Source organism: Eulemur rufifrons, chromosome 20 (genome assembly GCF_041146395.1).
Source record: "Eulemur rufifrons isolate Redbay chromosome 20, OSU_ERuf_1, whole genome shotgun sequence".
Lineage (NCBI taxonomy): Eukaryota > Metazoa > Chordata > Mammalia > Primates > Lemuridae > Eulemur > Eulemur rufifrons.
Genome location: NC_091002.1, coordinates 28503964 through 28531910, shown reverse-complemented (window position 1 = coordinate 28531910; position 27947 = coordinate 28503964). Strand labels below are relative to the sequence as shown.

The following is a 27947-nucleotide window of genomic DNA, read 5'->3' as shown; positions in this document are numbered from 1 at the left end:
GATAAAAATAACCTAAATGTGTAACAATAAGTTACATAGATTAATGCTCATTTATAGTTGGAACAATATGCAACCATTAACAAGCATGCTGGCAATGATATTTACCGATATGGCAAAATTCTCATCACTTGATGCCAGGTAAAACAGCCGGAGATGCCAGTCTATACAGCCTGATGCCTGTTTTATACAATTTATTTTAAAAAAGAAAACCGCATGCGCCGAGAGACAAGACTAGAAGGAAATGTATCAGAATGTTACCTGTGCATGTCTCCAGGTGCTGGTGTGAACGGCCATTTTTTAGCGCCCTGTATTTTTCGGTTTCTGCAGAAAATATGAGTCATTTATATCTTAATTAAAAAAAAAAAACCTGGTTGTTATTCTTTCTAAGCAACAAATCTCTGTCCACCCGGCGCCGTGGCGATGCACCGCGTCCCCGCCCGCGCCGCTGCCCACCCGTAGCTGGACGCCGGAGGACCGGCCGGTCCCGCAGGCTGCAGCGCCCTCCCGCGGCAGGTCCACGGTGGCGGGAAGGGGGGGCGCGGAGGGCCGGGAGGCGGCGCCGGGCGTCCCCGCGCTTCCCGCGAGATCCCGCTCCACCCGCTCCGCCCCGCTCGCCGCGCTCCCAGCTCCCCGCGCCGCGGCACTTCCTGCCTCCCGCGCCCGCGCCGCCCCCTCTCGCCCTCGCCCGTGCCCGCCGCTCGTCGCCCGCCGCCCGGCGCCGCGCCCGCCGGCGCCCCCGGAGGTGCCCCCGGCCCAGCCGGGTCGTCGCCCCGCTGCCGCGCCCGCGAGCCGCTTTGTCTCGGGCGGGGCGGGCGGGAGAGGCCGTCAGGTGCCCCCCGCCGCGGGCCCGGGCCCCCCGCCCCGGGGCGGCGGCGGCGGCGCCGGGCCCCGGGGCGGGGGGCGCGCCGGGATGGGCCCCAAGCGGCGACAGCTGACGTTCCGGGAGAAGTCGCGCATCATCCAGGAGGTGGAGGAGAACCCGACCCTGCGCAAGGGCGAGATCGCGCGGCGTTTCAACATCCCTCCGTCCACGCTGAGTACCATCCTGAAGAACAAGCGCGCCATCCTGGCGTCGGAGCGCAAGTACGGTGTGGCCTCCACCTGCCGAAAGACCAACAAGCTGTCCCCCTACGACAAGCTCGAGGGGTTGCTCATCGCCTGGTTCCAGCAGATCCGCGCCGCTGGCCTGCCGGTCAAGGGCATCATCCTCAAGGAGAAGGCGCTGCGTATAGCCGAGGAGCTGGGCATGGACGACTTCACTGCTTCCAACGGATGGCTGGACCGCTTCCGCCGGCGCCACGGTGTGGTGTCCTGCAGTGGCGTGGCCCGCGCACGGGCGCGAAACTCTACCCCGCGGACCCCAGCGGCGCCTGCTAGCCCGGCCGCGGTGCCCTCAGAGGGCAGCGGCGGGGGTATGACGGGCTGGCACGCTCAAGAGGAGCAGCCACCGTCGGTGGCCGAGGGCTATGCCTCGCAGGACGTGTTCAGCGCGACCGAGACCAGTCTATGGTACGACTTCCTGCCCGACCAGGCCGCGGGACTGTTCGGAGGCGACGGCCGGCCGCGCCAGGCCACCCAGCGCCTGAGCGTCTTGCTGTGCGCCAACGCAGATGGTAGCGAAAAGCTGCCCCCGCTGGTGGCCGGCAAGTCTGCGAAGCCCCGTGCAGGCCAAGCCGGCCTCCCCTGCGACTACACCGCCAACTCTAAGGGTGGTGTCACCACCCAGGCTCTGGCCAAGTACTTGAAGGCCCTGGACACCCGAATGGCTGCAGAGTCTCGACGGGTCCTGTTGCTGGCTGGCCGCTTGGCTGCCCAGTCCCTGGACACCTCGGGCCTGCGGCATGTGCAGCTGGCCTTCTTCCCACCGGGCACCGTGCATCCGCTGGAGCGGGGAGTGGTCCAACAGGTGAAGGGCCACTACCGCCAGGCTATGCTGCTCAAGGCCATGACTGCCCTAGAGAGCCAGGATCACTCAGGCCTGCAGCTGGGCCTCATGGAGGCCCTGCACTTCGTGGCTGCGGCCTGGCAGGCAGTGGAGCCTTCGGACATAGCCGCCTGCTTTCGTGAGGCTGGCTTTGGAGGTGGCCCTAATGCCACCATCACCACTTCCCTCAAGAGTGAGGGGGAGGAAGAGGAGGAGGATGAGGAAGGAGAAGAGGAGGAGGAAGAAGAGGAGGGTGAAGGGGAGGAGGAGGAGGAGGAGGAGGAAGGCCAGGAGGAAGAGGAAGAGGAGGAGCGGGGGGAAGGAGAGGAGTTGGGAGAGGAAGAGGAGGTGGAGGAAGAGGGTGATGTTGATGACAGTGATGAAGATGAGGAGGAAGAGGAGGAGGAGAGCTCCTCCGAGGGCTTGGAGGCTGAGGACTGGGCCCAGGGAGTAGTGGAAGCTGGTGGCAGCTTTGGGGGTTACGGTGCCCAGGAGGAGGCCCAGTGCCCTACTCTCCATTTCCTGGAAGGTGGGGAGGACTCCGAGTCGGACAGTGAGGACGAGGAGGATGATGAAGAGGAGGATGAGGAAGATGACGATGAAGACGATGAGGAGGATGGTGATGAGGTGCCTGTACCCAGCTTCGGGGAGGCCATGGCTTACTTTGCCATGGTCAAGAGGTATCTGACCTCCTTCCCCATTGACGACCGTGTGCAGAGCCACATCCTCCACTTGGAACATGATCTGGTCCACGTGACTAGGAAGAATCATGCCAGGCAGGCAGGAGTTCGGGGTCTCGGACATCAAAGCTGAGTCACCGGGCCTAGCCATGCCCCCAACCCAGATTGGCAGCAGCAGCCCAGGGCAGAGGACTCTCTGGGCACCCGCTATGGATGGAGCCCCAGATCCTTTAGCAATGCTTCCCCTGGCCGTGGGGCAGGCCCAGTCTCCTCGGTTGGGCCTGGGGCTGAGGTCAGCCTCACTGCCTGCTTATTGCCTCTTTCTCAGAGTCCTCTTTCCTCCCCATTTGCCCCTGGGCTCGGGGGAGCCGGTGGGGTGGGTGGGGAGCCGTCCGGTGCTACCACACCGTGCCCTCAGTGGACTAACCACAGCAGAAGCCAGGGATGGGCCCTGGAAGCTCCTGGCCGGAGAGTGCCTCTCCCCTCTGCCGTCCACACCAGGTCTTTGGTGGGGGGGACCCCAAAGCCATTCTGGGAAGGACTCCAGAGGAAGGTCCAGCCTAGGCCCCTAAAAGGCTGGCAGCCACCACCCCCACCCCTGGGCCGCCTTGAGAAGCACAGTCTAACCATGGGCTCCTGAGCCCACCTCTGCTTGCTTTCCACTTCCCCAGTTCCTTTCTCTGGCCCAGTCCATGTGACTTTGGCCCTTGGTTTTCTTTCCAGATTGGAGATTTCCAAGAGGTCCTCCGGGGGAGTGACAGTGGGTGCTTCCCTGGTGAGCGGCTGCAGGCTCCATGCCTCTCCCTCTCTGGCAGGGCGCCATCCTGGGCAGAGGGGCCTGGGGCTGGGCCCAGAGGCCAGCCATCCAGCAGCTCCTTTCCCAGTGTGAATTCAATAAATCTGTCCACTCCCCTTTTGTGGGGGTGAACATTTTAACAGCCAAGGGTGCATCCTTCATGGTCTGGGCTTGCGTCTGTCTTGGGGGACACATTCTTTCCTCATTCCCTTTGGTCCTTGCTGTGGTGGGACATGGAAGCAAGTGTTAAGAGAGTGGCCCCGTGGGTGTGGGGCAAGGGGAGCTCTCAACGCCCATATCTAAATGTTACCGAAGCTTGGGGAGGAAGGTGACTTCAGTGTACCTGCCTGGGGGAGGGTTAGAGGAAGCCTAGCCTTACTCTGCTTTGGAGTTAGAGAGAAGCTTGGGGTCACTTAGCTGGGGCAGGAGGGAGGGAGCCAACAGCCTCTTTTGGGCCAAATCAAACAATATACACCTGGGGACTAGGCCTACCAAGGCTGGTTTTAAAAGGTCCTTGCAGGTGTGGGGCCAGAACAGAAAGGGGTATCTGGGGAGCTCCTGGGGTTCAGGTTAGAGTTTGGAGGGGCATATGGGGCATTCTTTCGTTTACCTTTGGTGCCTTAAGAGGGAGCCCCTTAGGCCTTTCAGTGATTGGCATCTCCAAGCCTGGTGACCACTCCTGGAGGCAGTGGTAGGAGGAAGGTGAAATTGCTGGGAACAGGTTGCACCCCCAAGAGGCTGGGGGTGAGTTGGTAATTCCCTGTGCGGTGCCCTCCCTGGGGGCCCCCAGTCCAAAGGTGAGAACAGGCCTCTTGGCTGATCCTACCCTTTTTCTCCTTTCAGGGCCCAGCCCTTCCCTCTCTAACCCTTCCACACTGGGGCCCTCAGGCCCCAGCGGTTCCAGCCAGGGGAAGGCCTGGGCCTGAGCAGAGCTGGCAGCTCTGGGCCCCAAACCGGTTTTCCCACCTTACCTGGGGCTGGCACATCACCTCTGTGGTTCCCTCCCAACCCCCCCCCCCACCTTTGCCACCGAGTTTCTCCTCTCCCAACTCTGGAATGTTAAGTGGGGAATACTCAGGTCATCTTTTGTCCCTTGCCTGCCCTGGGTGTGGTCTCTTCTAGAAAGGTAAGGCCACTATGCATGACTTTAGAACAAGATGGGGTGACTTCCACTCTTGGCCTTCTGCACTTCTGGCATTCAGGATCCTCTCCAGGCCTTGAAGGCTTTGAAACTAAAAGACAACAAAAAGTAGTTGGAACTCCTCTTGCCATCAACACACCCTCCCCAGTCCGAGCCCTGGAGGAGGAGACCAGAAAGCTGTAATAAAGTCCAACCTACCTCTGGACTGCTCTGGAGTGAGGAGGGAGCAGTGGCCACCACCCCCAGGTGCCCCAGGCCAGCCCAGGTCCCTGCCTCAAGTTCCAACAAGGCAAATTACTTGCATTTGTCTTCAGCCAAGAGAACTCCTCTTTTGTGGGGCTGAGATTGTCTCATTAATGATAACACCAGCTGATGTTAATAGGGCCCTTGCTGTGTGCCAGGCTCTGTGCTAAACACTTTAGATGCTCAAAAAACCCCTGTGAGGTAGATAAAACCATGAGAAACGGGCACAGAGAGGTCCGGTAATATGCCCAAAGCCACACCATTAATCTGTGGTGGAAGTGAGCTTTCTCCCCAGGCTTGCTCTAAAAGTACACCTTTACAAATGGGTACCATATTCCTAACTCTCCTAGGGGTAGTGCTGGTTTGAAATGGAACTGAGTACTGAAATCAATTTCTAATCTGTGGAAGAATAGCTCTTTGGGGAGAGATGCAGGATGTGGAGGTGTCTACAGGAGCTCTTGCTGCTTCTGTACCTAGACCCTCTTGCATTCCCCCAGTTCCCATATAAATACAGGTCTTCTGTAAAAATATTGTTTTCCTCATTTGTAAAGCTCTTTCCCATTACCCCACTGGGACAAGTAGGTCTGAGAACCATTCCCATTTCACAAAGGAGAAAATAGAGCTAAGAAATTAAATGACCTGCACAAGGTACTGGCCTTGAACTCTGGTGTTCTCCCTGGGAGTCTGGGTTACATATTAAATGCCCCACCAGGACACTGCTGGGAAGGGGGAGTGGCAATGGCCCTACAGCACAAGCTTTGGTGAGGGACCCAGCAAAGAATCACCATCACAGAGACTGTCACACAGTCCAGATGGGTAGCACATCATTAACAATGGACCCTCAATAAAGCTGACCAACATTGAGGTGCTGCCTTTGTTTGGGACTGACAGCTAAAGGGCCCAGGGGATGCTGGTGCAGGAGTTCTGGGGGCCTGATTGGCTTTGGCAGGTTCCACAGTGGGTCAGTGGCTGGTCAGCAGGTGGCGTGGGCGCAGAAGTAATGCTTTCTTGGGGAGGAGGAGAAAGCAAGGACATCTAACCACCTTTTCCAAACTGGGGCCTGACAGGAGGTAGCGAGGGAAAAAACCTACAACTCCCAGAAGGCCCTGCTCCCAAGCCAGTCGAGGATGGTTGCCATGGTTTCAGAAAACAATATGGCCGCTCCCAGCGGGGACGTGAGTCTCTGGGTTGGGGAGACAGAAACGGGTCTGGGCTACTGCAGTAGCTACAGAGGAGGCGCTTGAGGGGTCGTGAGGCTGAGGCGGGACGCTACGCGGCTGGAACGGTTTAGCCTTGCGGAGGGTGCCTATGGCGAGCAGCGTGGACGAGGAGGCGCTGCACCAGCTCTACCTGTGGGTAGACAACATCCCTCTGTCCAGGCCCAAGCGAAACCTCTCCCGGGACTTCAGTGACGGAGGTGTGTGCCCCTGTGTGTCTACATGTTCTGTCCTGTATGCACGTGTGTAACGGGTCTGTGTGCATACTGTCTCTTTGTGCTTGTGTGCGCGGAGGGGGAGAGGGGCTTGGGGAGGATCTGTCTCCTGGGACTTCAATTGTAGAAGTGTGTGCTTTCTATTTGCACCCGTGTGTGAACAATGCATGTCCATATGTATGTCTACGTGTTCTATTCTGTGTGCATGTGGGATGTGTGTCTCTCTGCCTGGAGGGATCCAGGGAATTTAATGACTAAAATATGTGTCTGCATAAGTATTTGTGTATTTTTGTATGCGCTCACTCATTGCTGTGTGTTCTATATGTCTGTCTTGTGGGAGTCTGAGCATGTGTGTTTATATGGGTGTTGACATGTTGTCTTGTATGTATATGGGGAGGTCTTGTATGCATATGTGTTTCTTTGTGATTATGTGTTTACGTGTCTGTGTTTCTAGGAATGTCTCCTGGGCTTTCAATGACAGAAGTATGCATCTTTGTATGTGTATATCTGGGGAGGCTATGTGCACATGTGACTCTCTGTGCTTGTGTGTGTGTTCTACATGTGTGCCTATGTATTTGTTCTACTATGTATTTGTTCTGTGTGTCTACACATTCTGCCCTATGTGTCTATCTGTAGGAGGATCTTATCACATGTATCTCTGCTTGTGTGAGTCTGTGACTTTGGTGTTGGAGTGTGTGTGTGTGTGTGTGCGCACTCATGTGCGCGCATGTGCATCCATGTGGATTCCTAGAGTGGGGCCCTGGACTCCTGAAAGTCTCTTTTGGAGACTCATTCTCTGCTGGAGGATGGGAGACCTCAGTTTTCCCATGCCCTGAGTTAATGGGGAAGGGATGCAGCTCCTCTGAGTTATGCTGGAGACTTAGTTTCCCCTACCTGATCACTGATCTCAATTTCTGCTGGGTTCCAACACTTTGCCATGCCCGATTCTCCCACCCCACCCCACCCCACCCCTCTTCTCTTCACCCCTTTCTTCCTTACCCGTTTTCCCATCTTCCATGTTTACTCCCACTCCCTCAGTCCTGGTTGCAGAGGTCATCAAGTTTTACTTCCCCAAGATGGTGGAGATGCACAATTATGTCCCTGCCAACTCTCTCCAGCAGAAGCTCAGCAACTGGAGTCACCTGAACAGGTAGCAGAATGCCTGGGTGCAGAGCAGGAGTCTGCAGCCCCTCACCCTGGATTCCTAGGAAGGGCTGCCCCAGCTCCTTCACCTCCTGTAGTCTTGGCTGGCCAGGCTGAGACTGTTGGTGGCAGGGTGGGGAGCGTCAACACAGACAGAATCCTTCTGGTAACAAAATCAAGGAACTCTTTTATTGGGAAGGGGACAAGGAACTTAGGGACACCCAAGCCTGGGGGCTCAGATGCAGTGCCCTTTCACTCCCCCAGGGCTGCAGCACTGGAACTCAAGACTGTGACCACTGTTCCCCCTTCCTTCTTCCCCATCCCCTTCACTTCACCCGGACTCCCGACCCCCGACCCAATCCACCATCCCTTTGTCTACCCACCAGGAAGGTACTGAACAAGCTGAACTTCTCGGTACCGGACGACGTGATGCGCAAGATCGCGCAGTGCGCCCCCGGCGTGGTAGAGCTGGTGCTCATCCCGCTGAGGCAGCGCCTGGAGGAGCGGCAGAGGCGCAGGAAGCCGGGCGCCGGCTCCTTACAGGTGCCACCCTGCTCGAACTTCTCCTACTGCTGGGGGTTGCGGCGGTGCTTCCCAGACAGCGGAAAGCCCCGCCTGGACGATAAGTTGGGGGGAGGGGTGCCTGGCTAAAGAGAGCCTGGCCTCCGGGACAGGAAAGAACATGGGGGCTTCCATGGGAGATTGAGCGTGGGCTCACAGTGGACCACGGGGGTTCTTTCAGGAGCTGGCTCCCCAGGATGGCAGTGGCTACATGGATGTGGGTAAGGTGGCTTTTCCGTTTCTCCCTCCCAGGAGGAGCTTTCTTCTGTTCTCCTTCCTAACGCTTGCGAGGGTGGGAGGTGGGGGTGGAGGGGAAGCAGGAGGATGGGACTCCAGCATGCTCACTCCTCCACTTGCCTTACCTCAGGTTTATCCCAGAAGGCCCGAGGTGAAGGTGCCCCAGACCCCCAGGGAGGGGGGCAGCTCAGGTAAAGAAGCTGGCAGTTCCTGACTTCACCAGGCTTGGTGATGCCCCAATACAGGCTAGGGGTGGCGGTGGGTGGGAGCAGGCTGTGTTTGGGAAGGTGGAGAGGCAGGAAAGGGGAAGATGGGGAAGGTGGAAGGTGAGGGTGGGGCCCGAGGTCCAGGCCTCCGCTAAGCTGCTTCCCACCCCAGGGCGGGCCTGCCACCGGCGCCCCGGCCTCCCGGGTATAGCCAGGCGCTGCAGGGCGACCCAAGCTTCGTCCTTCAGATCGCTGAAAAGGAACAGGAGCTGTTGGCCTCGCAGGAGACCGTGCAGGTGAGGGCGCACAGGGAGGGCTGCGAAGGCTTCGGGGGGCGGGGTTGGGCTTGGGCTTGGGGGCCTGTAGAGGCGGGGCAGGAGAGAACAGGCTGCCGGACTTGACCTTTGCACTGCGCTGCCCAGGTCCTGCAGATGAAGGTCAGGCGCCTGGAGCACCTGCTCCAGCTTAAGAACGTGCGCATCGACGACCTCTCCCGGCGGCTCCAGCAAGCGCAGCGTAAGCAGCGGTGAGCGGCAGCCAGGGCCACGCTGGGTCACCCCACTAGCAGCCAGAGCCCAGACGCCGCGACCAACCCACCCACCAACCGATGGACGATTGGGAGGGCGGAGCCCGCTGCTCGCACAAGCCTCTTGGGGCACGAGTCCCTCCTCCCTTGGGATGGATGAGCCTAGGGGGTGGTGGGACAGGACATTGGAGCGGAGGCCTCGGACTAAGCTGCCTCCTTCCACTCCATCCGGGTCAGGAGAATGGACCGCTTTCCAGAGCCCAGAAGCCACGTGCAGAGACCTGGCATGTCCCCCAAAGCAGTATCCAACACCTGGGGCCCAGCCTTGCAGCTCCCAGCGTGGGGCTTTGGGGGGCAGTCCTATGGCTTAGTCTGTACCTCCAGAACCGGGTCCCCAGCCAGCTCTGATGACAGCTGTGTCTCCATCCAGGCTAGTTCTCCATGCCCTCAGTCAAGGGGGAAGCTGCCGTGGGCAGCCGAGGGGCTCCCTTGCCCTTCCTGGGAGCTCACCTAGGACTGAAATCGGGGCTGGAGACCACAGCAGCTGGAGAGGAAGGGTGAGGAGTGGGCTCAGCCAGGAGCAGGGAGGACATGGGCCCAGCCTGGACCAATTGTCCTCCTGCCCATGGGGTACTGTTGGGAGCATTTGGAGGATGTGAGACATGGCTGTCCCCATTAAAGTTACTGCTGTGTTCTCTTTCCTGTGCCTGCCTTCTCTTTCCTCCTGGATCCCTGAGGATAGAATGTTCCTGCTCCCCTTGTCCTCCACTCCCTTGGGTGAAAGAGCTTTGTGGACCCAGAGTGGGTCTTATCTTGTGGGTGGCTAGGCCCTCTGTGGCCACTGCTTGGTAGGTTGATGATATCACCTGGGGTCAGGTTTTGTGCACTATGACAGCCTGACTTCTAATCCTGGCCTTAGGTTAGCCCCAAAACCCACCCTCACAGTGTCCTCCAACCTTATCCAAACCCAAGCCCAAACCTAGGTTTCAGATTCTTCCAAAATGTGGCCACACACTCGCACTTACCCCTGCCTATGGATTGACCCCTAACTCAGCCCTTTATATGACTTCCAGCCCTGCCCACAGACTGATCCCAAGTCGTATGGACTGAGGCCAAGCTTTCCTCCCATCCCTGACCAAGACACTATGGCCATAACCCTGATGGTTTGCTGACTACTGATGATTTTGAACATTTGTAAATCCCAAGATCCAGCAATTCCATTCCCAGGCATGTTCCCAGCATATATCCAGGGAAAACTTAAGCTCTTGTGTTTTGTGTTCTAGGAGGTGTGTTACAGCAGTGTTCATAGCAACACTCTTTGTAATAGCAAAAGAACTGAAAAGAACCTATACTTAGTTATCTATTACTGTGTAACAAATTACCACCAACTTAGTGCCTTAAAACAACACATGCTTATTATCTCATATTTTGTGTGGTCAAGAGTTCAGGCATGACTTACCTGGGTTCTCTGCTTCAAGGTTTCTTACAAGGCTGCAGTCAAGGTGTTGGCCAGAACTACAGTCTAATCTGAGGGCTCGATTGGGGAAGGATCCAAGCTCACTTGGTTGTTGACAGAATTCAGTTCCTAGTAGGCTGCTGGACTGAAGGCTTCAGTGTTGTTGGCTGGTGGCTGCTCTCACATTGCCATGTGGCCATCTCCAGGATGGTAGCTTACTTCAAAGCCAGCAAGGGAGAGAATTGATAGAGTCTGTTAGCAAAAAGGGAGTTATAATCTTATCTAATGTAATCACAGAAGTGACATCCCATCACATTCACTGTATTCTATTTTCTTTTTCTTTTTTGAGACAGAGTCTTGCTCTGTCACCCCAGGTAGAGTGCAATAGCATCATCATAGCTCACTGCAACCTCAAAGTCCTGGGCTTAAGTGATCCTTCTGCCTCAGCCTCCCAAGTAGCTGGGACTACAGTCATGCGCCACCATGCCTGGCTAATGTTTTCTATTTTTAGTAGAGACAGGGTCTTGCTGTTGCTCAGGCTGGTCTCAAACTCCTGACCTCAAGCAATCCTCCTTGACTGATAGGATTAGAGGCGTGAGCCACCTCACCCAGCCTGCTGTATTCTGTTTATTAGAAGCAAGTCACGGGGTCCAGCCTACATTCAAGGAAAGGGGTACATGTGGGGGTGAGTACCACGAGGCAGGATCATGGGGAGCCATTTTAGGAGCTGCCTACCACAAGGAGGAAAAAGTAATAAAAGGATAAAATCTAGGATAGTGGTTACCTCTGTGTAGAAGTGCGGGAGGGGGAGAGATATAAGAAGCACATAAGTAGGTGGAAGTTATTTGTAATGGTTTAGTTCTTGGGGCAGGTGGTGGGTTTATAGGTGTTCATGAGTGAGTCACTTACAGACAAGTGAGGAGAAAGTGTCATGAATCAAGGATTATATTTAGTCCAGTTTGATAATATTTAAAGTATTCAATAATAAATGATAATAGAAATTGGTGACGACTACTGACCTTGATCTGAGCCCCATCCCTGCACTTAGCCTGGTCTTAGGTTAACACTGGCTCCAGCCTGACCCTCCACCTGCCTCAAACTAACCACTAGCGCTTCACACACACTGACCCTACCTCTAGCATCATGATCTATCCATAATCTGCAATAGGTCTCCAGAGTTCTGTTCTCTGAAACTTGCACCCACGTAACCACACCTGTAGGGTGGACTGTAGGCTCTTGTATGTAAAGCTGGTAATTGTGGGAGCTGGTTAAATAGTCTCTGTGGGGCTGTGGCTTTTGCATCTGATGCTGAAGCTTAAAGTCCATAGGTGAGGCAGTTGGGAAGGGTAGATGGATAAAAAGTGGGGGGGAGAAAGGAGAAGATGAAATCCATGAGCATAAGCTGGAACACTCAAGAACAAACTGAGACTCATGTCAGTTCTCACTGCCCCCAAACTTGATGACATGGATAAACTGCAAAAGAAGCTGGCACCCTTTGTCATCTAGCGCAGGAATCATAGAAGCTAAGAAGTATCCAGGGAAAGGTGGAGCAATTGCAGATCTTGCTGTTATCCCACATCAGCATGAGCCAGCACATCAGTCACAATGTGCACAGGCTACACAGCTCCTGACCGGAGTTTGCAAATGTAAAATCCAATATTGCCACTGTGTTTCTCCTACCCTTCAAGTCTCATGCAGAAATGACTGTTGTGGCCAACCCTAACTGGAAACATACATGAAGGGGAATTTGGGAAAGGTAGTTCACTCTAGCTAAGATGGCACATAATAAAGCCACCATGGCTATGTTCCAGCAATTCCATTCCTGAATATATACTCAGGACAGACACATACATATTTTCACCAAAAGACCTGCACTAGAGTATGTATTAATTTTGTGTTGGGCTTCTTTTATTCAATATTATCAGAATCATCCATGTTTTTACATGTATTCAGTATTTTGTTGTCATTGATGTATAAAATACCATTGTGTGAATATAGTATAATTTATTTATTCTATTGTTGATAGACACTTGGGCTATTTCCAATTTGGGGCTATTACAAATTGTGCTGCCATGAATATTTGCATACATATCTTCTGGTGCATAATTAAGAGTGGAATTACTGGATCATAGGCTTAGCATTTGTGAGTTTTATTAGGTACTGCCAAGCAATTTTCTGATGAGATTATAGTTGTTTAATTTTTATCAAAAAGAATAGAGTCCAGAATACCATGTGTTTGGAACTAAAGCATGTATTTTACATGCGCTCAATCTGTTCTCCTAACCTAGAGTTGCTCTTAATTCCTTGCCGTGCTGTCCCCATCTCCAGGGGGACTGGTTTGGGCCTGTGGCTTCCCTTATCAGGATCATTTAGCTCTGGTAAGGCCCTTTGCACAGGAAGCCCGGTGGTTTGCACACCACTCCAATGTTGACACACCCTCTTCTTGGTACACAGGCCCATAGGGCAGCAATTTGGCAGCTATGTAACTTCTGCCCTGACTTCCTCCTAGCATGAAGACTCTCATTTTCTCCTGGAGGCTTTCCAGAACCATCTGTAGCCTTCCCTGGGAGCATATAGTAACTCCAGTTATGGGCAGGAGGACCTGTATTTCAAGTCCTCGAAGTAGGCTAGAATGCCCAACACCTGGGAGTGTGAGGAGTGTTTGGTAGGGACAGAAGACCACAGTTCTTTTTGTGTAGTGTCTCTCCCACATTAAACTGGGAGTACCTTCCACTCCACACAGCCTAGTACCATAACTTGCTCCTCATATACACTCAGTAAATATTTGTTGAAAGGAGTTGACAACTAGGAAATAGCCCCAAGCAGTGGGCAGTAAGCAGCTAGTTTGTGTGTTTCAGAGAGCCCACACCAGAAATGATTTTGAAGAGAAGTTGGCTAGAAAGACTTTATAAAAAAGGCAGGTCTTAACCTGGTTGAGGAGACGGTAAATTTTGGCTATGAGAAGAGAGTGGGGAGGGCATTCCAAGTTGGAAGGCAGCATAAGGAGGGGGAGATCATAAAATCAAATGTCTACATACACCCAGAAGGTAATAATCTTGATAAATAGGGATTGGTGAGGACTATGGTAAATTGATGTGCTCCTAAAGGGGCCTATAGTGTCAGGCTGGAATGTGAGCCTGTGTTTTTAGATCTTCTGATATTTCATATGAAGCCTGGAAGCGGTCACTTGAGCTCAGGAGTTTGAGGCTGCAGTGAGACTGTACTTCAGCCTTGGTGACAGAGCAAGACCTTGTCTCAAAAAAAAAAAAAAAAAAAAAAGAAGCCTGGAAACCAGATTCCTGATTCCAGGAGAAGAAAAGGAAGAGGAGGAGGAGGGAGGGGGAAGGGGGAAAGAATCATTTTAAAAATCTCCATGTGGACTAAACAAAATACATCTGCCGGCTGCTTTGGGCTCACTGTCTGCCAACTTTAGACCATGAAGAAAAGAATACACATGGGACTACATTGGCAGGGTGGGGGTGGGGGTGGGGAGAGAAGTGGGGCACATGGAACGGTGGGAGTCGGGTAGTAAGTGGGCAGGAGTGGTGGGCTGAGATCAGAATGTGAAAAACTCCCAGTGTCAATGCTGGAGGACAGTGTCTCAAACGCCAGAGAGCGCACGAATCACCCAAAATGCTGCTAAAGTTTATGAAGCTCTGTTGGAGACAGTCCAGAGCGTGGAGCTTTAGAGCAGGGGAGGAATGTGATGGAAACAATAGCTCAGAAAGATTAATTTGCCAACAGTGTGCAGACGGGAGGCCAGGAGACAGGTTAAGAGCCACAGGGATGCAGAGAAGGGTGGGCAGCCGTGAAAGTTCTTTCAGAGGCAGCGATCCCCGCCCTTCTGAAGGAAGCTGGCCTTCAGCTGCCCGGGCTGTCTCTCTTCTAGTTCTGTTTGAAGGAAGGAGAGCAGCTCCTTCCTTCACTTTGGGGAATCTGTCCCAGCCAGTGACACGTAGGTGGGGTGTTCACGAATCAGCCCGCGGAACCGCGGCAAGAACCCCTAAGACCCGAGGGCCACGCCTCTCGCTCCCTAGCTCAGTGGAGACGCCCACATCCCACCCCGCGGTGCTGAGCAAGGCGCATCTCGCTGCCATGGCGACCGCCTCCATGGAGACCGGGAGCAGAGGCTGAGGTCCCCAGGGGCACTGGCACAGGCTCTCCCAACCCCCACGCCGCGTGTCTTCTTTGTTCTGAAGCTTATCCAGGTTGGGCCGGGCTCCCAGGACGCGTCTCCGGCCTGCACCGGGACGCTTCCTCCACGACAGGGGCTAGAGTGGAAAGGGAAGAGGTCGAAACCCGGGGGTCGGAGAGCGGGAAGAACGGAGGGTTCCCCCGGTACTGGACGACTAGCGTGGCGCGTATCGACTGCTAATGCGGGCGTGGACGCCTAGAGAGAAAGGCGACCTTCAGGCGCTCCACCTGACCCTAGGTCCCGCTTTAAGGCCACCGGAGGGAGCAAGGTCCAGGGGAGGTCCCTCCCAAGGAGAGGTAGAGGAGGGAGCTGCAAACCCCCCAGCAGAAGGCGGGGCGGGGGTGGAGCCTACCTGAGGCCCTCCTTCCCTCTCTTCCGTCAGCCCCATTCGGGCCCCTTGCCTCGTCCAGGGCCCCCCCCCCCCCCCCCGGACAGCCTTCATCGCGAGAACTCGCAGGACTCTGGCCAGGCGCGGGCGCGTAGGGCGCAGCTGCAGCAGCAGCGCCCCCTACACGTGACGCGAGTTGCTCCTCGCCCGTTGGCGGCTCTTTGGAGCCCGCACATTGGTCCGAAGCATCCCTCGCCCCACCCCCTGGCTGACCAATAGGCGGAGGCGGGGGCGTGCCGTGAGGTGTGCGGCGGCGGCGCGGGGCTCCCTTCCTCGTGCTCCGCGTTGAGCCCCAGCTGCAGCCGCCGGCGCAGCCGCCGTCACCGTAGCGGTCGTCCCTGCCCGGCCCGGCCCCGGGGTGCACCCCGCAAGGTGAGAACGTCCCTCCTCCCCCCACCTCCCGGTTCTGCCCGGCTTGCTGAGATCCCCTCCCGCCCCCGGCCCAGTCCTGAGCAGTGCCTAGGATCCCACCCGCAGTGATCGCAGAGCTGGGGAGGGGGGCGCTGCCGTTGGGGCCCAGCTTGGAGCACCCCCCGGTGCCTGGGTGGGGTGATATCAGGTCCTCGGGACGCGGGTGACGGTTAGCTGATGGAGCAGGGATGTTTTCCGCGAGGCGCTGTGGGGGGGCACGAATGTCACAGCGAGGGCGGGGGCGTAATGGGGTCAACACCCCCTCCTCCCCACGACCCCGCTGTTGCCACTGTCTTGCTGCATGACCTTGGACGAGTAGCTTCGCAGAACCTCCGGTCCTGGGCACCCTCAGGAAGGAGGGCGGTGATGTCTGAGAGAGCGGGCTCCGGAGACTTCCTGCGTCAGCTGAGGTTGGGAAGCCCACAGGATTATCTCTGAGGGACAGAGCCGCCGAATCGCAACTCAGGGTGGGTGTGATGGAGGAATGTCCAGCTACATTCCCACCACCACCACCACCACCGAGAAAAATGGGGTGGGAGTGGAGGTGCCACACCCACGGGGATGGCGGCCGGAGAGGATACAGAGTCCTATACCTGCATTGTTGTTTGGCGGCACGCGGCAGGAGGGATTGGATTTAGGTTCTGGACCAGCATTCCTGTTAGTGAGCAGGGCCCTGTGGGACTGAGAAGGGAAGACTCAGCTTACCTTTCCTCTTGAATCTTGGCTTTGGGAGCTGTGGGTAGGGTGTTTCTCTGTCCCATGGAACTGGAGAGGGTGAGGGGGACAGCTGTCACCCTCTGGACCCAGCCTGGCCTCTGTTTCTTGGGGCCCCTGGGTCACAGGCCCAGGGCAGGGCCTGGGTGAGGCATATAATCTAGAGGCTGGAGGAGTGTGAGCATCCTCTAGCTGAGGGCAAGGTGGGGAGGATGCTGGACAGAGCACTTGTTGAGGAGGTGGGATGTTGTGGGATGGTGAGAGTTTCTTCCCCATTTCACCCTCCTGCACCTCACTGGTTTTATGGGAGAGAACACACCCATGCTTATCCTTGCACCTTTGGCTTACTGGAGGGAGGAGGAAATGAAGTTACATCAAGGCTGAGTGGATGTGAAGCTGCCACAACCACACCTGACCTCCAGCCTTGCCTTTCCAGGCCTGTTCTGAGTATATGGGTCCCAGCTGTGTGTCCAGTCCTATGTCAGGTTCTGGGGGTCAGCAGGTCAGTGTGGCCCCATCTCAAGGCCTCAGTGAGCATTATGATTACAGGCTGGAGCTTTAATGGGAGGGTGGACAGTGCTGCTTCTAGACTGAGTGCCCGAGCCAGGACTGAGCCCCAGGCTGGGGGCAGAAGAGGAAGAGGTGGGGAAGGTGGAAGGTTGTGGTGTTCTTGGCTCAGAGAAAGTCCTCGGACCAGATTGAGAATGGGGACTGAAGAAGGAATGAGGCCACACAGTAGAGGACAAGCTAGGGCTAGCCCTGTGACACGTTGGGGTATGGGGGCTGCTTTTGGAGAAAGGGATGGAGTGGGTTGGGGGGCAAGAGGGTGTGGCAGGTTTGGGAGCTCTACTTTGCCATGGACACACTGTCTTTGGCCCTCCTTCCAGTCTAGTGCCTTGGGCCCTAGCATGGGATGGCCTGGAGAAGTAGGAGTACCTTGTGGGGCAGGAGTCTGGGGTGCTGAGAACTCTGGGTTCCTGTGTGACTGTCCATCTGTCTGCTCACTTGCTATGTCCCTGGGGAAGGTAGCCTCGAAGCAGTCTTTCTCTCTGAACCTAAGCAGGACTGAAGCTGGTAGCGCTCCATCCCCCAGAGGGAAGGTCTCTCAGATTTCCTGAGAACAACCGAGAGCCAAAGAAGCCCCCAGGGCCCTTGTCTCAGCTTTCCAGCCCTTCCCATCTTGTGACTGTCCAGGGTCCCACCCCTGACTTGTTGACAGTCCATCCAAGGGAGGAAGGTATAATATTTTTTGCCGGGAGGAGGGGCACCATGTTCCGCCCTGTGTATTTTCCAGGATATACATTCTCCACATCTTCTTTGTAAGGCCCTCTGGCTAGAGGGGCCAGGGGACTGTCAGCAGTCTGCTCTCTGGCCCTCCCTAGGGGCCTGGCTGCCCTGGGAGTGGGAGAAGGGGAGGACAGGAGGAAGGAAGGGGAGGGAGGCCCCTTTAACCCTTGAGCTGTTTTCCGGAGAAGGCTGAGATCCCTGGGGGCTACTCTGAGGGCCACTCCTGGCTCCTCCAGGATTGACCTGAAGTGCCTCTCTGCACCAGTGCTGCTGAAATTGCTGTTGCTTTAGAAACCAGGCCTTTGGGGGTTTGCTTTGCGGAGGTGGGGGTGGGGGGTGGGTTGTCACATAGCTTCAGGCACAACTTCACCAAACCCTAGGAGGAAGAGGCCACTGCTTATTCCTGTGTTAGAGATCAGGAAACTGAGGGACAGAGAAGTGAAATAACTTACCCGTACAGCCAGCAAGGGCAGAGCTGGAATTTGAACTAGAACTGCTGCCTCTTGGGGGCCATGTGGCTTGGGCCACAGTGGAGACTTGGCTGGCACAGAAGGAGGCGGGAGGCAGGGCTGGGCTTGGGGTTGCGTGGTGGCCTAGCAGTTCTCTCTGGCTGCATCAGGGGAGGCCTGATGCCCTCTTTTCCTGCTTCTGATGAGGAATTGTGTGTGGGTGAGAGTCTAGCTCCTCGGGGACAGGGACCAGCATGCTCTCTGTTGAGAAAGGACGCTGGGTTTTTCCAGCCTCCTTTGGGCCCCTGAAGTCACTTGCCTCTTCCCTCTGTGTTCTCGCTGTCCGACGGTTACAGCAGGTCCCGAGTGTCGGGCTTAACTGTGTGCTGGGCACTGCATAAGATGTGGTCCTGCCCTCAGTGGGCTTTGCATCTCAAGGTGGGCACGGGCAGGTAACCAGCTGACTGAATGGAGCAAGGCTGAGGGAGGAATGCCGGTGGGAGGCCGAGCTCTCTGGGGCAGGGGTTGGCTAAGAGTGGGGTGGGGAGTTCCGCTTCCTGAGAGCCTCCGGTACAGAGTGGCTGTCCCTGACCACAACACATCTGCCTGGAGGCCCGGCCAAGGCCGGGACTTGGGCTCCCCTTATGTGGTCGTTCAGTCAACTAATATATATGTCAGATGCCATGTTAAGTGCTGGGGACACAGGGCTTAGCAAAAACACAGTCACTGCCCTTGTTAGGTGGGGAAGATAAATGTCAAATGATCCCAAAAGTGAGAAAGGGGATCCTGTAAAGCAGCGGTCCCCAACCTTTTTGGCAGCAGGGACCATTTTCATGGAAGATAATTTTTCCACAACCCGGGTAGAGGGAGGGTGGTTTCAGGATGATTCAAGCGCATTACATTTATTGTGCACTTTATTTCTATTATTAATTACATTGTAACATGTAATGAAATAATTATACAGCTCACCATAGTCTGGGGACCCCTGCTGTAAAGAGTTTCAGTCCTATCCTGGGATTTGGTGCGGGAGGGGTGTGCTGGGGCTGAGACCTTGGCTGAGGTTTGTCCCCTGAAGGGGACAGGGGATTGTTCCTGGCTGAGGGGATGGCCAGGGCAAAGTGGGCAGGGGCCAGGCAGTGGGCTGAGGGATGGAGTGAAGGTGGTGGGGGGGAGGGGGCTGCAGGTACTGGGTCAGCATGTTTTGTGAGAAGGGCCCCTGGGAGCCTTTGCTCCCCCTGGTTAAGAGTTTCACCTGGGCCTCTAGGAAATGTCCTAAGAGATGGGAGGACCTTGTGGACATTGGGCTGTCTCTGCCCCATGGCTGCAGAGGTGTGGCTAGAGCAGCCTCTGCAAGGTAGGAGGAAGGCCTCGCACCCTTGCACTTGGCCATTTGTCACATGCTCTGCGTCCACAGCTTCAGGGGGTAGCTGGAGTGGGTGGGTTAGGTGGCAGGCTGCTCTCTAAGGCCAAGCTCCCTGGGACAAGCTGAGCATTTCAGGGCTGAGATGACTAACCGCAGTCACCTGGCCAGAGGCGAGTGGGACATAGTTCCCCTCCCTCTATCCTGGACTGGGGCCTGGGACTGGCCTCCAGGGAGGTGCTGGGGCCTGGGGCTCTTCCTGCCCAGGCCACTCCTGCATTCCAGAGGCCAAGCCTTGCCTGCATCTCTCTAGGCCTCCTCATACCAGCGCTCCTGGTACCCAAGATGCAAACACCCTGCCGGTGAGGCAGGGCTTGGGCTTGGGTGGACTTCTGAGAAGTAGGGAGGGAGGTGAGGCCACACCTGCTCCCAGGGCAGCTCGGCACCCTAGGGACCTCGAGGTCATGCCCTCGGCAGGCCCAGCCCCAGACTATGAGGCCATCCTGTGGTTTCTCTTCAGTCCCTGGACTGACTAGCCAAGGTCACTCATGGGTCACTCATCTCTAAATACTTGAATGTGCTTCTCTGAAAAAAGAAGTACATTGTTCTCTGCATAATATAATTCCATTGTTTCACCTAACAACATCTACTCATTTCTTTGTGTCGTCTCATATCCAGGCCATTCACATTTCCCAATTATCCCCCAATGTTTGTTTATTTAATTAATGCATTTCTCTTTTTCTTTAAAGGCCATCTGGGCTTCAGACCCCAAATGTCTTTTTTATAATTAGATAGAAACCTCCTCCCCTATTGACTTTTCTTCTTGCAGCTCTTGTGGTGAAAAATCCAGGTCATTTGTCCCGAAGATTCTCCTGCCTTCTTGGTCTCTTAAGTGTGTTAATTTAGAACCGGGGTTGGCAAACTTATTCTGTGAAGGGCCTGATAGACTCTGCAGACTCTGTGGTCTCTGTCACAACTGCGTGAAGTAGTCTTGTTTCAATGCAAGGCAGTCATGAACAACATGTAAACGAATGAGTGTGGTTGTGTTCTAGTAAAATTTTATTTACAAAAAACAGGTGGCAACCCGACTGTCGGCTGAGTAAGCAGCTATAGTTTGTGGCATCCCTATCTAGAACAATCTTCAATCTTCCTTCCTTTTTTTTTTTTTTTTTTTTTTTTAATTCTTGCAGTTTGAAAAAAAAACAGGTCAATCATCCTGTAGAATATCTTGCCTTCTGGGTTTGTCTCATTGCTTTCTCACGGCGTCATTTAATTTGCTCCACCGTCCTCTGTGTTTTCAGTACATGAGAAGCTGGAGCTAGAGGCTTGTTTAGATCCAGGTTAAACATTTTTGGCAGGAAGCCCTTGTCAGCGATGCTGTGACTTCAGGCTCCCTCACATCAGGAGGCGTCGGTGTGTTAGGTTGTCCCGAAGAAGCGAGGGGAGAGGGACCAGTGTGTGACTGGGTGAGGTCACATCCCTTCACTGCAAACCTGCGTTATTCCCCCGTAAGAATAACACAAGGTCATCTGTCAAAGGCACTTGGGCCTCTGTGAGTATATACGTCCCATCCACCTTCCCTTGTCCCATCCACCTTCCCTTCATGTTTTAGCAGCCACTGGCTCCTGTTGCCTCCGGCATTTGTTTCTTTAGGGGTTGCAGAATGACTTAGCATTTGGCCATTCCTTTGTTATTTATTAGCAAGAATTCTTCTGGAAAGAGGAGCTTGCCGACAACCACCAGGGCAATTTGCTTCCGAGAAAGGCCAAGAGACAGGTTGAATTATTTCTCTTCGGTCGCCAGTTTTCAAAGGAAAGAGTTAGGGCATTGCTACTGTCAGTGGTGACAAATGAGGGTTTGGGTTTGTTTTGCTTTCTTCTTTTTTTATTAATCTCTGTGAATGCTCCGCTTTCATGTGTTCCATCTGCTTCTATTAGTTGCTCTCATTCTTTTTGATGCAGCTTGAGACTCAGACCAAGGTCTGAATGGTGGGTTGAGATGGGGGCAGACCCCCTCCCTCGGCATCTCTTCTGTATATGGCCCTGACGGATCACTAGGAGGGAGAGTTCCAAGGACATGTTTATTTTATGTGGTGCCCATTCCTGCCCGGCACCAAGCACACTGTCAACTCTAACCTGTACCCCACTGCATTGGGTGTGTGACCTAAATAATGTGGCCTCTAGGCCCCGCCTTTGGAGTCAGCACCGCCAGAACTGGCCCCTGGAAAGTACCAATAAAGTCCCCCTCCTTTCCAGGCTGCCCTTCCTGCCAGCCCCAGGTAGGCTGGGCACAAGAGTCCTTTGGCACCTGGAAGCTGTAGCTTAGCACATGCTGGCAGGGCCCTGGGTTGATGAGGTATCGGGCAAGGGTGGGGCTCTTGGTGAATTGGGCGGTGGGTGGAGGGTAGGGCAAAGCCCCCGTGCTGGTGGATGCAGGCACCACTTGGGCTGCTGGGAGCAGCAGGGGTTTGCGTCCTTCCTAAAGGGAGCTCCTCTGCTTTCCCCCAGCCACAGGCCCATGGGTGACCCTGACCCATGCCCTCCCCAACCCCCATCCTTTAGGCTCCTGCTGGTGTCCCTGGAGCATGGGAGGCTGCTGAGCTTGAGTGGCGGTGTCCAGCAGGAGCTGCGTGTCTCACCCCGTGGCAGGGAGGGCGTCCATGGCTGCAGCCAACAAGGGTAAGTGCTTTCTGGCCGGCAGGGTTTGCACAAGCTCTTCCAGTCAGCCCTGGTAAGGAGGGCCATTGTTGCAGGTGGGACCTGCGTTGGCTGTGTGTGTGTGTGTGTGTGTGCGCGCACGTGTGTCTGAATGGGATTCAGAATATACCAGTGTTTGTGCCAGGTCCTGGGGACCCCTGCTAGCTCCTTGGCATGCTGATCTGTGGAGGTGTGTGCTCTCATGTGCCCGTGTTCCAGCCCCCCTATTCCACTGTGGGGGTCAGGGGGCATGAGGGGCTTGTGATGAGCACCAAGACTGGGGGGGTAGGCAGGGCCACAGCAGGCTATGGAAGGGAATTTGGATTTCATTCAGAGTCCAGAAGGGATAATGGAGGGTCTTCCGCAAGGAGACCTGGTAAGATTTGAGGGTCAGGTCTGAGGGGCTCAGCCAGGGTTGTGGATGTCCTTTGCTACATGTCGTAGAGCCCAGCCCAAGGCCGGCCCAGGCCCTCCCACCAAAAGGACTCTGGGAAGGGCTCTTGGGAGGCCTTGGGCTGGGGGTCAGAGAGGACCAGGGTGATGCTCTTGGCCTCCCCCCAGCCCGAGTGTCCTTCCAACCCAGGCCCTCAGACCGGTTCTCCACCACCCTGCTTGTCGCAACCCTCTGCGCTTTCTGGCCCTGGAGAATCTGACCCCGCTCAGGGACAGCCCAGGGCCTTGATGGTGGGCTGAGCAGAGGAGGGAAGGAGGTCTCGGGGTGGGGTGGGGTCTGGAGGCCCCCTGGGTTTCTCCTTTTTACCTGCCAATGAGCACTGGGGTTCAGTGGCGGCCGAGGCCTCTCCTAGGTGGGCTGAGTGTGTTTTGTGACCCTCTCTTTTTCTCCCACCCCAAGCAGGTTTCCTAGACCCCATTCCTGTCCCTGTCCCCACAGGGGTCGTCAGGGGGGCAGGCAGGGGCCTCATGGGGGAGGGCACTGGGCAGCGTGTGCTGTAGGCCTGTGCTGAGCCCTACACTGCTCAGCCTTGGTGAGAGTCAGGAGGATTGTCCCTTCCTGTCTCTGGCACCAGCCTCATCTTCCATGTGAGGGGTTGTATTAGCCAATCCCTGAGTCCCCCCACGTCACTGTTGGGAAGGGCATTTCTGTGGGAAGACCAGGCAGGTAGGGGCAGAGTGAGGGCCTGAAGCCTCATGATCCCATGTCTTCCTAGCCTGAAAGGAGCCCAGCCAGTGGGTGCTGGGTGGTGTCAAGGGCAGTCTTAGAGGTGGGGAGGGGACAAGGTGGAGTGATTTCCTGGGGGTAGGGGAAGCTAGCAGCCCCTGGAGCCCTCTCCCACTCTTCCTAGGCAACAAGCCCAGAGTCCGGAGTATCCGCTTCGCGGCAGGCCACGATGCAGAAGGCTCCCAGAGCCACGTCCACTTTGATGAGAAGCTGCATGATTCAGTGGTCATGGTCACCCAGGAGGGCGACAGCAGCTTTCTGGTCAAGGTACATGCACATCTCCCCCATTGCCAGCCTCACTCCCAGTCTCCCCCGTCCACCTCCTCCCTGGCTCTGACAGCTTCCTGGGCCTACCTGTCAGCTGGGCTCACAGTCCTGTGTTTGCTCCTCCCTGAGCCTTCGTTTCCCCATCTGTAAAATGGGAGGTGGTGAGATTTCAGTGAAATGAGTACATTTAGAATGTCACTTGAATCAAGGTGAGCAGAGCCGTTGACATCATCAGCCTCACCCAGACAATGGCAATGGAAGGTGGTTGTCAAGGCTGTGGTGCCACAGGCCTGGGTTCAGGTCTAGGCCAGTCATTCTGGCTCTGTGACCTGAGGGAGGCCACCGTGGTTTCTCTCCTTTCAAGTGGAGACAGTTCACACCCTATAGAGTTGGTATGAGAATGGAAGGATATATATATGTGATATAGGTGTGAAGCTAATTATGGCAATAACAAGCTGTGATTTTTTCTACCCTTTTTTTTTTTTTTTTTTGCCAAATCTCTGGCTGATTTAGGCTCTTTGCAGTAGTATTTCTCACCCCCATTTTCTGCTTGGTGGAACATCCACTTCTCCTGGTGGCCACAGCTTACACCCCTTCCAGCATGTTCCTCTCACTGCTGGGACACTGGGATCCCACATCCACTTGGAAAGGGGCAGGAGAGAGTGTCTAGAGGAGCTGGATTGGGGAAAACAGGAATTGAGGCCTTCAACTGGGTCAATAAGCAAGGGGACCAGAGTTGAGCAGGTGTGCCCTTGGGGGTGTGGGGAGCAGAGGTCTGGTCTTTGGAGATGGCCTTGAGGAGGGGCCTGCTGCCCTGCTCAGAAAAGGGCCCAGCTTTGTATCCATTTCTCCAGCTCAGAAATCCTCACTCTTTCTCCTTCAGCTGACAGCTTCCCCAAGGGAACAGAGTTTAAACAGAGTGAACCAAAACTTTTAAAAATAGCTCCCTTCCCCCACTGCAAAACCCACTCATGTTTATTAGATAAAATTGGGAAGATAGGGAAAACTGCAAAGAAATTTAAAAGTACCACAGAGTCATACTATCCAGAAATAACCATGGTTGATATTCTGATGTGTGTCATTCCAGCTTTTATTAAAGCTTTGTTTCCAAAAACAAAAGCTGGTATCACGGTGTACACGTGGTTTTTTGTTTGCCTCTGTTGTGAACTGTCTCCTGCATGTGTTAGTAAATAATTTTCCATGAGATGTTACAACTGCTTGGTATTCCATTATATGTGTCATCACTGATTTAGCTAGTTCCCTATTCCTGGGTGTTACGGTTGTTTCTGGTTTTCACTGTTATAAATAAGATAGTGATGAGTATTTTTTTTTTTTTTTCACATCTCTGAGTACTTCCTCTGGAAAATTCTGCAAGCGGTAGAGCTGGGTCACAGGGGCAGTTGGTAGGTCCGGCCAGAAAGCCTGCTTGAGAGGTGTGCCCTCCACCAGCAGAATGCAAGGGGGTCACATAGATTGAGGTTTATGTGGTGATGTCATTCTGGTGCCACTAAAAGGCTAAAATTCTGTGCAGTCAGTCCCAACGAGTCCCCACGGTGGCCGTCGAGCCCCAGTAACCATGAGCCGGAGTCTATGTGCCCAGGCAACCTGCAGGTGTACCATGCACCCTGCAGCTGCTGGACTGCACCCCTATCAGCCACCCTGCTCAGCAGCCACCCTGGCTTATGGCCCTTCACACCCCTGGAGTTTCCAAGAATGGCATCTGTCCCAGAGGGCATTGGTTGCCAAGCACTGTGTATGAACAACAGAAATTGCATGGGTCATGAGTAGGTAGCTGTAGGCTCAGCGAGCTTTTGAGTGAGCAGGCAGGCACCCGTGGTCAGGTGCCAGCAGGGCAGGGAGGAGCCCTAGGTCAATGGTGCCAGGCCTGTGGGCCAGCTCTGGGCTGACGCAGCTGGATAGTGTCCATCATCTAATTCCATCCCATCTCTCATGCCGTGCTGTGTTGCCTGGTGTCTCCATATGAGTGACAAGAGGACCAGCGTCCCTGACCCTGGGCTGCTGGCTCTGGGCAGGTACTAGTGGTGGGGGCAGGTGGGTGGCCTGTGTCGTGGAACTTTGAGCCTCCCCTTTAAGTGGCCTGTGCTTTGCTGTCTACCACGAATGGCAGAAGTGGCCAAGAGGTCTAGGGAGGACTTTATCTTGGTCACTCTGTGTGTCCTCTGGCCAGTCATTTCCTGGCTTCCATTTTCTCATCTAATAAAATAGACCACTGAGGACAGTGGGGCCCATGAGGCAGATGCTGAGGAATGTGATGGCTGAGCTGTAGGGATGAGGTCCTCTGGGGAAGGGGCTCTGTCAAGGGCCCTGGGGCCATCGGGCTGGGGTGTGGACCAGCTGGAGTGATGGAGGGAATGAGGTTTCCTGGGATCCTCAGGGAAGCAGGTGCTGGGGCCCACAAGGATCATAGGTGGCACGACTGGGTGGGCCCTGGGGGAAGCAGTAAGTGAAGGTGCCTTCCTCCCGCCCTCCTGCTGCAGGTCGGCTTCCTGAAGATCCTGCACAGGTATGAGATCACCTTCACTCTGCCTCCGGTGCACAGACTGAGCAAGGATGTCCACGAGGCACCTGTCCCCAGCCTGTACCTCAAGCTCCTCAGCGTCGTGCCCACCTCTGAAGGTGCGCCCCTCCTCCAGCAGGGGCTGGATGTGAGTGGGAGTGAGAATGTGGGGTGCTCCCTTCCCCCCATCTAGGGTGGAGGGGCAGCTCAGCAAGTCAGGGACATGGTACCTCTTTATGGCAACTTGGCAGGTCCCATGCCCCAGGCCTCACTTCCTGTCCCTGGACAGAAATCGGTGAGCTCACACTGTCTGCCCATGTCTGCCCACCACACGATAGGTTCCTCAGTGGGGAGGTAACTGAGACGGGAGCCTCGGAGGAACTGGCTTTACGCCTCCAGCCCTCCCTCCCACCTGCCCCTCAAGAAAAACCTGCTGGAGCCGCAGGCACTTTGTGGCTTACTCCTAAGGCTCACCATTTCCAGGCTGTGGGTTTCAGGCTGTGTCTCCCTCCAGGCTGGCTTCAGGCCCTGCTCCCCGCTGCTAGCCTGGCCGGGACCAGGGTGTCAGTTTCTCGACAGCTTCCGTTTCATGTCTCCCCCTGTGACCCTGGCCTACAGTGGATTGAGTGAGACCCCTCCGGCCTTTGCCTCTGGCCACCTGTCCCACTCAGAGCCTGCCCTGCCCGCTTTCCTGCCCCATCTCCACCTCTCCTTGCCTTCCTTTCCGGGGAATCAGCAGGCCCTGTTTTAGAAGCCTGAATTTGACCCATACTGGGGTGGCCTGGAGGCCAGAGGCACCTGGAGCTCATTGAAGAATGGGAAGTCTCTGAGGCCTGCACACCCCGCCTTGGGGGCCATGGTTCTCTGGGCTCCAGAGGGGCCACCCCTGCTCCTTTCTGGGGGAGACTCTGCATGTCTAGGTGTTGGGTGGGGGCCAGTGAGTGCTGGGGTGGGATCGTAGGCGGAGGGAGATGCTGATCGCCTGCCCCTGTTCCGGCAGGTTACAGCGTCAAGTGTGAGTACTCAGCGCACAAGGAGGGCGTGCTCAAGGAGGAGATGCTGCTAGCCTGTGAAGGGGGCGCGGGCGCCTGCGTGCGCGTGGTGGTGCAGGCGCGCGTCATGGGTGAGAGCGCAAGGCACGGGTATGGCTGGAGGAGGGAGGCACAAGCCTGGCCGCAAGGGTTTCTGTCCTCCGGGAGCCCAGTCTGAAAAAGGGCTGGGGTCCCCCTTCCAGCCAATCCCTGAGGGAAGGTGGAGGGGTCCTCTTGTAGTGGGTCGCGTGGGTGGGGCGAGGGACGCAGTGTGGCAGCCACTCGCACCCCTGCCTTGCAGACCGGCACCACGGCACACCCATGCTGCTGGACGGTGTCAAGTGCGTGGGCGCCGAGCTGGAATACGACTCTGAGCACAGCGACTGGCACGGCTTCGACTGAGGCGGGCCACGTGTCCGCCTCGGGGCCCCTCAGCCTTAAACCCCGCCTCGTCTCCCCAACATGCTGCGTGATGGTGTGGCTTCCTCGCCCCTCCCCGGGGTGCGCGTGGGGCTAGAGTGTCCAGGGGCCTCCAAGCCGGGGCCTTGCCCACGCCTCTCACCTCTGCCTTCATTTGTGCCACCACCCTGCCTCTCCTGCGTCCTCCTCTCCCGCTTCCTCCTCTCCGTGTGCCTCAGTCTCCTGCCGGAAGAAATGGATGAGCCCTCAAGGAGGCTGTCTGAGGAAGGGAGGGGGAGGGGCTGGGGTGGGCTCTACCCACTCCCCACCCCAAGCCATAGGGGCTCCAGCCAGGGTCTGGGAGAGGACGGAGCTGGCTCTGTGACGTCCTTGCCCCCTTACTGCTGCTGCTCTGGTTCAGCGCCTCTCCTGTCCCTCCCTCTTCCCCACTGCAGTCCACGGTGAGTAGGAGGGAGGTGCAGTCCCCAACCCCTACCCCTCAGGTCTGTGTTACTTGGTTTTTAAATGACTGGTTGGGGTAGAACCCTAAAGAAATAAATCTTCCAGTGGATGCTAGAGGCCAGCTGAGTTTTTGTTCTCTGGCGGCGGGAGAATGCCCAATCCTTTACAGATGGGCCAAGGAAGGACTTGGGTAAAATTCTTTCAGGAGGCAAGGGCACTGTGTGGCGTTATAGCAGTAGCCCCAG

General features: G+C 55.6%; 3 protein-coding genes across 4 annotated transcripts; all 3 read left to right on the top strand.

Moving 5' to 3' along the window:
- Positions 1–892: 892 nt before the first annotated feature.
- On the top strand, positions 893–3538 carry CENPB (centromere protein B). Its single transcript, XM_069495466.1, has 2 exons — positions 893–2604; positions 3328–3538. Exons 1-2 carry the CDS (start codon positions 911–913, stop codon positions 3491–3493), a joined length of 1860 nt encoding a protein of 619 aa, XP_069351567.1. The 5' UTR covers positions 893–910; the 3' UTR covers positions 3494–3538.
- Positions 3539–6092: 2554 nt separating this feature from the next.
- Positions 6093–8920, top strand: SPEF1 (sperm flagellar 1). Its single transcript, XM_069496238.1, has 7 exons — positions 6093–6201; positions 7255–7366; positions 7746–7902; positions 8102–8141; positions 8288–8348; positions 8536–8659; positions 8786–8920. The coding sequence occupies exons 1-7, from the start codon at positions 6093–6095 to the stop codon at positions 8891–8893; spliced, it is 711 nt and encodes a 236-aa protein (XP_069352339.1). The 3' UTR covers positions 8894–8920.
- A 6268-nt stretch (positions 8921–15188) lies between these two features.
- On the top strand, positions 15189–27812 carry ADISSP (adipose secreted signaling protein). Of its 2 annotated transcripts, none has more exons than XM_069495818.1 (6): positions 15189–15300; positions 21711–21827; positions 23150–23292; positions 25791–25929; positions 26811–26933; positions 27143–27812. In XM_069495818.1, exons 2-6 carry the CDS (start codon positions 21809–21811, stop codon positions 27241–27243), a joined length of 525 nt encoding a protein of 174 aa, XP_069351919.1. In that variant the 5' UTR covers positions 15189–15300; positions 21711–21808; the 3' UTR covers positions 27244–27812. The 2 variants fall into 2 exon arrangements, with proteins under 2 accessions (XP_069351919.1, XP_069351920.1); XM_069495819.1 differs by having other exon boundaries at positions 15189–15749.
- Positions 27813–27947: the final 135 nt, after the last annotated feature.

Coding starts and splice junctions, on each gene's coding strand:
- CENPB (XM_069495466.1), top strand. CDS start 911: ATGGGCCCCAAGCGGCGACAGCTGACGTTCCGGGAGAAGTCGCGCATC. Junction 2,605..3,327: donor TACTTTGCCATGGTCAAGAG/GTATCTGACCTC, acceptor TTTTCTTTCCAG/ATTGGAGATTTCCAAGAGGT.
- SPEF1 (XM_069496238.1), top strand. CDS start 6,093: ATGGCGAGCAGCGTGGACGAGGAGGCGCTGCACCAGCTCTACCTGTGG. Junction 7,367..7,745: donor AACTGGAGTCACCTGAACAG/GTAGCAGAATGC, acceptor TCTACCCACCAG/GAAGGTACTGAACAAGCTGA. Junction 8,349..8,535: donor CAGGGAGGGGGGCAGCTCAG/GTAAAGAAGCTG, acceptor TTCCCACCCCAG/GGCGGGCCTGCCACCGGCGC.
- ADISSP (XM_069495818.1), top strand. Junction 23,293..25,790: donor ACAGCAGCTTTCTGGTCAAG/GTACATGCACAT, acceptor CTCCTGCTGCAG/GTCGGCTTCCTGAAGATCCT. Junction 26,934..27,142: donor GGTGCAGGCGCGCGTCATGG/GTGAGAGCGCAA, acceptor CCTGCCTTGCAG/ACCGGCACCACGGCACACCC.